This window comes from Condylura cristata, unplaced genomic scaffold (genome assembly GCF_000260355.1).
Source record: "Condylura cristata isolate star-nosed mole 26May11 unplaced genomic scaffold, ConCri1.0 scaffold00031, whole genome shotgun sequence".
Taxonomy (NCBI): Eukaryota; Metazoa; Chordata; class Mammalia; order Eulipotyphla; family Talpidae; genus Condylura; species Condylura cristata.
In genome coordinates, this window is record NW_004567132.1 from 13,867,800 (window position 1) to 13,876,352 (window position 8,553).

General features: G+C 52.0%; 1 protein-coding gene across 1 annotated transcript; it reads right to left on the minus strand.

The window, feature by feature from the left end:
* Nucleotides 1-2,340: 2,340 nt before the first annotated feature.
* Nucleotides 2,341-3,865, minus strand: ASPRV1 (aspartic peptidase, retroviral-like 1). Its single transcript, XM_012731476.1, has one exon. It carries the CDS (start codon nt 3,685-3,687, stop codon nt 2,911-2,913), a length of 777 nt encoding a protein of 258 aa, XP_012586930.1. The 5' UTR covers nt 3,688-3,865; the 3' UTR covers nt 2,341-2,910.
* Nucleotides 3,866-8,553: the final 4,688 nt, after the last annotated feature.

The window sequence follows — 8,553 nt, forward strand, 5'->3', positions numbered from 1 at the left end:
AGAATCTGCAGTCAACAAGACTGCCAAAAGCTTCATCTCCACAGGTGAGGCTAACATGCAGTCAGGATTAAGCCTTTACACTGTCTCCTCCATTCCATCATCTCCAACTCAGACCCTAAGTTTGGATACCGCCACGCCTTCCAACCCAGATTCCCTGCAGCTGATGCGTTCCACCCTCAACCCAGGAGCCAGAAGATCTCTGACTCCACCTTAATGTACAGGTCTAAAGCAAACTCTTCACCTAGGCAGCGAGTGCTCACTACTCTCCTGGGCTCCCCCTTTGAAACTCTGCTCCCAGGAGGGCAGCCGGGGCTCCCCCTTCACAGATTGCGCATGGCGTCTGCAATCATCTCCCACCCACACACAACGCCTATCTCAAGTCTCACTCGAGGTCTCCAGGTAAAAACCACCCAAGTTCCTCCCTCCACAGAGGCCTGTGCTGCAGACGCCAACCCCTCCACCCCTTCTAGGAGGAGACTGGCTGAGAGCCTGGTGGCTGAGACTAGCTTGTCTCACACACAACAGGGGATGATGCGTTTCTGCAGCTGGGACACAGGCCACCCCCATCCTGTTCACTCAGGACAGGGTTCAGCTCTCTGCCAAGCACAGTGAAGAGAAGGGAGGGGTATCATGGGTGTTGCCCTGGGGTTCTGGCCTGACACTGAATTTCCCATCCCCTACCCACCAACCACCTACTTCTCATCCTCCTGCCTTCTGCCGAGCATGTGGCCCAAATCTGAAGGACCTAGTGGAAAATAGGTCATAGGGAGGTGCCACTAGGTTGTGCCCACAGGGCAAGGTTGGGCCTAAGAGAGCAGTCACTTTGTTCAGGGTTGAAAGACAAACTTGAAAATAAGGTGTGGGGCCTGACAAGCTTGAGGAGACCACCTTCTCCTCCTCTGGATCTCCTACCTTTCTCCAGCACTCCTACCTCCAGGCAAGGCCTCTTGCTGGGCGCACCCCTTCTCCAAGCCTCACTTTCCTCCTGAATCAGCTCCACCAAGGCCCATGCCCTGGGGCTGCCGAGCTGATTCCAGTTAAGAAGCTTGGCTGCCTGGGCGGGGCTTTCCTAATTCTTAGGCGAGGGCTGAACAGGTGCCTCAATTCCCAGGAGAGAAACAGCTGCCATGGGGGAAGGAACAGCCACGCTGAGTGCCAGTAGGCTTCAGGAGGCCCAGAGTCCAGTGCCCTGCTTCTTGGAAATAAAGTTCATCCCCACTTCTGACCCTCGCAGCCTCCCCATGGGGGATGTTCAGGTGGAAACGCCCAGGAGAGACTCTTCACCCCCATGGAGGGTTTATGTCCCTTCCCACCTCCCATTCAGAGGCTTCTGTGATTCACACCCTCAGTCTCCTGACGGATCCATTTCATTTGGGAGTTGCAGATTCTGAGTCCTCTCAGAGAGGGAGGCAGGAACTTGGAAGCAAATATGAAGTAGGCGTGTAGAAGACATGAACACCCTATTCCTGGATTTGGGAATGTCCTCTTCACTGTCTAACTCTCTCATTTCAGGGACGAATTCAAGTCCCTCCAGGAAGAGGCTCCCCTCATCAGACTCGGGCAGCAGGCTTCTCTGTTCTCCAGAATTCCCTTAGGCTGCCCTATGCACACCCATGCTTATCCCCAGGCCTTGTTTCCAGCCTCATCTCGGCTCCCATCTTATAAGACACTATTTCAGAGGGAGACACTCCAGTTTGTTTACAATAGCGATAATTTTCCAAGCCTCAATGAAGACAGCTCAAAAATAACTGCAGGGGGGCCCTCCCTGGTTGCGCAGTGGGTTAAAGCACAGCACTGAGAAGCTAAAGCCACTTCCGCATGAGTTCAATTCCCGCCTGCCCCGGAGGTGACCACATGGCGTGGCAGACCTCTCCTGACCTGCCCGCTGCTCCCCTCAGCAGTGTACTTCGTCGATCTGCCTGTTCTGCTCCCCACTCTGTCTCTGGTGAAGTCTCCTGCCGCCCCTGAGTCTCTGGCATGTACCCTAGTTCTGTATGCAAAAATAAATAAATCTTTAAAAAAAAAAACAAACTGCAGGGCTCCGCCTTTGGGTATAACAGGCCATAAGTACACTAAACTACTATAGTTGGAAGTGATCAGAGGAATGACTAGGTTAGAAACATTGATAAAAATTATGGAAGGAATAAGTCAAACTATTTGAAATTGAGGCTGTGTTAGAAAATCCAAGATAAATAGCCCACTATCCATATATATTTTTTTCTTACATATCTAGACGATTCACCCAGTAAATGCTTGCATATTCCTGACCCTCTGTTTCTCCTATCTTTTCACATCCATTCAATTCATCTTCAATCAACACACTACATGTTTTTTCCATGAGTCAATCTTTATTGGCTTTTGTAATAATGAATTACTGGCACAAGGCTCAATGAGTTTTAAAGCAAATGACAGAAGGAAACATACATTGTTTAGATGGGAAGACCAAACAGGGAAGAATCCCAAGGCAGCTGTGACCCTCACCCCTATGAGCTGGGCCTTCCTCATGACAACCTGCAACCTGCCCACTGAGGCATGCTGCATCGGCCTGAGGTAACGGAGCCCACATCTCAGGGAATAGAAAAGGAATCCCAGTTTTCTCTCAAAGACAACCATGTTTTCTTTCTTGGAAACTTCTCCCAGTCTCCAAGACTTTGCCACCATCAACAATTTGATAAGCAAGAGCCCCTTCTTCCTCTGAGAACACCAGCCTGCTCTCCCTCACCTGCTCCTTTTCCAATGGAAGCCTCCCCCACGAGGGGCTGACACCTGCAGAGGGAGGGCCGTGGGAGGGTGATTGGGGTTTGAGAGTTGCCCTTGGCCAATGACTCTGAGGGTAAGTGCCCTTCCCCTCCACTGTAGTAGATCTTCTCACCAATGTTGGGGGCTGGGGGTTGAGAAAAAGGGGGCTTCTCAATAGGAGAGCTGCTGGCCCCTCTCCTCCGAGGACTCCTCCTCTATGAGCTCCAGGTCAAACTCATCTTCCAGGGACCCTCCAACAGGCAGAAGGCGGAACTTCTTTCCTTTCAGGGTACACGTGCGATGCTCGAAGTCCAGGACAGCGTTGTGGTCCTGGAGCACGTCAGTACCAATGATGGCCTCCTCGGCACTTGCATTGGCCACTAGGAACTCTGCCTTCAACTTGAGCTTGCCCAGGGACACCACTGTATCCCACACACCCAGGATCTTCATTTCAGCCCCATTGGCCACCTTTACCACATTCTCAAAGGGTCGCAGGGTGTCCAAGTCACCATCGGTGACCTCCTCCCACAGGCTAGGGTGGACCACAGAAACTTGGGCCCCAGAATCCACCAGGAACCTCACAGGCACATGACCAATCTTCCCCTTGAGGTAGTAGCCCTTACCCATGCTGAAGGCAAAGACGATCTCCTTGGGCAGGTAGCTGTGGGCGGCCATGGAACCCCCGAAGCTCCGCAGGAGCATCTCTTTCACAGTCTCATAGTCCCCCTGCTCCTTGGCACTGAGTCCACAGTAGGCCTCCAGGGCATTTCCCCTCAGGGATTCTTTCAGGAACTTCATCTTGGTATCAGAGTCCCACTGGTTGAGGTCGTTGATGACCTCCAGGCGGTGCAGCCAAAGGTGTGGGGCTACATTGGCTCCATCAAACATCTCTGGAACGAAGGTATGCTTCCGACGGCCCTCCTGGCTTCTGGCTCCACTCGCAGCCATCCTTCTGCTCTCTTCTGGAACTGCAGCAGCAACCCACACCAAGCAGAGAAAGCCACAGAGCAGTGTCGGCGCAATCACGCTGGATCACAAGACCTCTCTGAGTAGAGTGTGGTTCAGGTGCCCGGTCTGGTCCGGGCAGGCAGAAGAGACCACGCAGGGTTGTCTGACTGACTGCAGGGCACAGAGTCGGGCAGTTGCTGTGGTGCTCACTCTGCAGAGCCTTTTTGATGCCTAGCCTGGGCCCCCAGGGCTCCCCGTTCTCCTTTGTTCTGGAAGCTCCACCCCTCACAGTCCCGCCCTCCCGCTAGCATCCTGCCTGACTAGCAGGATCAGTGCCTCACCCTTCAGCATCCATCCACAGGACTGGCACAGGTCAGCCCACGTCGCAGGTTAAGGCCAGCCTTAGTCGGAGGGCACCTACTTAGGGACCCTCCCCCAGCCCGTGTCCCAGAACAACAGATGAGGACATGGAGGATGTTGTGACATTTAGGTGTTGGTCACCACTTGGAGAAAGGGTGGCAGGGACTACAGGCTCCGAGCCCTCGATCCCCAGTAACCACATGGAGTGGCTGAGAGAAAGGGGCTCACATTCACTGCATTCCTGTGTGTGAAGCACAAAGCTGGTGTCTCTAAACTTAGTATGAAGCCACTAAGAGTCCGTGGAGAGGGAGAATGAAGAGGGTCCCAGAATCAAGAAAGTACAGAAAGTGTCTTTAAATGAGGAAAAACACATATACACATTTTCCATTAGCTCAACAGCTACAGTAAGTTCAGGGTTAGGTCAGCGCACACTAAGGCCCTAAGGTGGGCTGGTGTGGATCTTGAACTTCTGGGCGTGGATGGCGACAGAATCCAAGATCTGGCTCAAGCTCTAGCTCTGGGCAGGCCCATCCTCTACTCCACATGTGTTACATCCTCCCCCTCCTGGTCCCTCTTATCTTCTAGGAAGATAAGAGCGCCTTCCCCAGAGACTGCAGCTTCCCCCTCCTAGTGTCTCACTGATTATGTATAGAAAAAGCTGCAAGGGAATGTCACTCCTTTTTGTTCTGGAAGGGGGAGCATCCACTCTGTTGGTGAAGCCCACTGATGAGGGTCTGGAAGGCTCCACCTGGAGGAGGCTGGCTGTGTGGCCTCTAACTGGGGGGCGCGGGATGGCCCCCTGGATGCCCAGAGGCAGCACTGTAGGTCTTCAGGCTGAAGCCTGACCTGAATCTGAGTAGTGAGAAAGGGGCTGATGAGGGAACCCACTTTCTGACCCTATTCAAGTTGCCCGCAAGGAGCCCTGTACCCCGCCCCTTGCACACCTGTGCCCATCTCAGTTAGACACGTGTTGCATGCGCTATGGCCACTTTGTTCACAAGTCTGTCCTGCCATGAACCACAGAGGGAGATGTGTGACCATCTCCAACCTTCACAGAAATGTTCTTTGGGACTCAACAGGTGCTCTCTGCTGGGCTCAGGCCTGACAGAATGCTGTCACCAAACAAGAGGGTCAGGATGGGAGAAGAACTAGAATTGGTGGCACACCTGTGGCTCTGGGCTGTTTTTCCTGGCCCAGAGCCTGTCCCTCACTGGATCCCTGTACCATTCATCACTGCGGATCTGGCAATGTCCCAATGGTGTCCTGACCCCAGTCCTGCCTCTGGAAGGTCCCAGGGTCCCCAGCTATACTGATAAGACACTCAGTCCCAGAGCTGTCCCAGCCCCTTCCACCTGACATAGTGAGCCAGCAGAGAGGCAGCTCAGTCAACACCTCTCATCACAGCTGCCTGGCTAAGGTGGGGCCATGTGCCATTCCAGGAGCTCTGAGGAAGGAGAAATGGAGTCACTGAAAAGTGTTCAAGGGGGCAGGTCTCTGAGGAGATTACACAATAAAAAACATGCACCTAGAAACATGGTCCTGCCACCCACAAGACCAGGAAGCCCCTTCTCCCAAGAGGACTTTTTTGGACAGACTCCATCCCTGGAGATGGGTGTTGTTCTGTGGCCTGACCTAGTGGCTTTCTGGCTCACTCGTATTCGTCATTCTACACACCTGGTCCCCTGAAAATGGGACTGAGTGAGGAGGCTGGCATGTGACTTAGGGACATGAGAGGTGACGTGACTACTCACCAGCAAACTCATATTGCCAGATGCCCCAGAATGGGCCTCCAACCATATGATGGGCACTAAGCCACATCTCCCCACTTCCCTAGGGTAGAACAGGTGGCTCGTGGGACTTCGAACATGGCACACCTTCACTTGGGCTTGAGGTTCACTTTGGTGACATCATTTCATATCCATCACCTCAAGGAGCATCGTGACAATTGGAAGTAGACCAACCCAATTGATTCCAAAACTCTAAGACACAAAGACTATGCCTAAATATCTCATTTTTGAACCCCAAGCTGACTAGTGCAAGGATAAGGGAATTTTGTAAAGAAATGCAGGGAGTTGGGCCCTCCCTGGTGGCACAGCGGGTTAAAGCACAACACTGGGAAGCTAAAGCCACTTCAGCATGAGTTTGATACCCACCCGGGAGGTGGTCCACATGGTGCAGCAGACCTCTCCTGACCTGCCAACTGCTCCCCTCAGCAGTGTACTTACACAATCAGACTGTTCTGCTCCCCACTCTGTCGCTGGTGAATCTTCTCACCGCCCATGCACCTCTGGCTTGTACCCCAGTTGTGTATGCACAAATAAATCTTAAAAAAAAAAAAAAAGAAATGCAGGAGTTGGGTGCTAGGCTCAGAAGGTATGCAGCCAGGTCCTGCGGTTTGTACTGCTGAGGACCTCTGATAGGGTCAGATATCTAATGGAGAATGAAGTAGGGCTGACTGTTAAATATTCAAGAATTTTCTGGGTCAGTTTTTAAACCAACTAGTAGTTTGAAGTCAGACTTCATGTGAGTACTTATCCCACAGAAATTGGCAAATTCCTAGTCAGGATTTTCTTTTTTTGGGAAAGTTAGTTTATCGTCACACTGCTGTACAGAGGTGTTGGTCCCTGTCTCTGGAGCAGGCAAAGCCCCGTGGTAGATGATTAAGTTTTTAGCTATCTCCACCCCCACCCACCCAGTTGGGCCCAAATTATCTCTAGATCTAGCCTGCCTTCCTCACACTCCCTCACAGCCTCTCCACTTGTGGGCCTCCTCAGAGAGAAGTGATCTGTCCCTCTTGACCACCCAAGACAAAAGCACACAGGAGTCTTGTAGCCTCTAGGAGAGGAGAAAGGGGCTGAGTTTAGGGACTAGTGTCTGGCTTGGGTCAGGTGAAGCAAAGTCTCAATTTCCTTTAATCCTTGGGAGAGTCCTGTCCCTTGACTACTTAAGGACCTGGGAATATCTATGTCAATGGTGCACTGATGAGTGAAACCAGCTGGGGCAGGTCACTGCCTCCTCCCAGAACCTAGGAAATCATGGCTAATTATTGACCAGTATCGGTACTGGGGCAGGAACTCCCTCATTATTACCCATTAGCAACTCCTGTGTATGCTCACAGTGGGCAAATCAGGACAACAAACAGGAAGGAATAGGCCCTTCCCATCACTGAGATCAGGGCTGTGAGCTCAGCCAGCCCAACGCAGACCAAGCTCCCCAGATCCTTTTGCTGTTACTTCCCTACCCATGCCCACCCTTCACCTCCAGTCCCCTTGAGTACTGAAACCCCTGGCGAGCAGTGGGGACCGAACTTAGAAACCATGGCCCTTCTTTTTAGAGTTTCCAGGCCTGGAGACATCTGGAGAGCACTGCAGGAGCCCAGAGAAGTGCCTTTCATTCCTGGGGGGGGGGGGGGGGGGGAGTAGAAGTCATAGGGAAAGGGAGGTTACCAGAGCATTCTCAGTAAATAATTGGGGGCAAAGAGTAGAAAACTTAGGGAATTTGGTGACTATGAGGCCCCAGACTGAAACACAGGCAGGTCAACAAAGTCAGGTGCTGTCATTTCCCTCCAGACTGCCACTGCTAGCTCCTTCATTCCCAAGGTCAAGTTGACCCTGGTCGCTGGGCTGGGAGAAAGCAAAGGGGGATTTCAAGGCAGTGAAAGAAAAAATGAAGTCAATAGGTGCACTTCCAGCTTCATGGGCTGGCAGTCAGGGCCTGAGCTTGATTTGACACTCAGCCATTGCTGTCTCAAATTCCCCAGTCATCTTGAACCAGGGGCCCATGCTAACCTTACGCACAGGCCTGTAGGTCCAACCTGAGGGAGACGTGCTCAACCTGCACATGTAAAACAAAGTCACACTAGAGTTCTCAGTGCCAAATGGCTGAGAAGTTGGGTAATCTGCATATGGAATTCAGTTCCCATCTTTCATTTCACACATTTATTTCCACACACATTTACATGAGGTATTAAAATCATTTATTGGAGACACCTGCTGTTTATTAGCCTCTAGGCACATTTGTTGCCTCAAAGAACTAGGCAGATCCCTATCACCATGGCTTACAAGCTAATGAAAACACGACACAGATGTTTAACAGCCCAGTTTTGAAGAATTTAAGACCATTGTGTATGTGCAGGCTGACCACTTGAAGCAGCCCCAGTCATAGCCATGCTGCTTTCAAGTGGGTCACCCTGCCTTCTGCACCAACCCTCCCCACACGCCAGGCCAAGGACATGACACCCTCCATTCTCCTACCTTGCCCCAGGAGTAAGAGCCTGCTTGCCTGTGAGACTCCTGCATAACTCCGGCCCTGGCCTGACCTAAAGCCCTGGCCCCAGGGCCTGGTCCAGGTGTTTGTAGGGTTGATGGTGCAGTTCTGAGAAGCAGGGGCCACAACTGCATCCAGCCTCCAGTGCTCTGATTCAGTGGGTTATGATACCAGGTCTTCAAGCTGAAAAGAGGGCCAAAGAAGTGAATTCTGCACAGAAATCTAGTTGCAGACAGATCA

Coding starts and splice junctions, on each gene's coding strand:
- ASPRV1 (XM_012731476.1), bottom strand. CDS start 3,687: ATGGCTGCGAGTGGAGCCAGAAGCCAGGAGGGCCGTCGGAAGCATACC.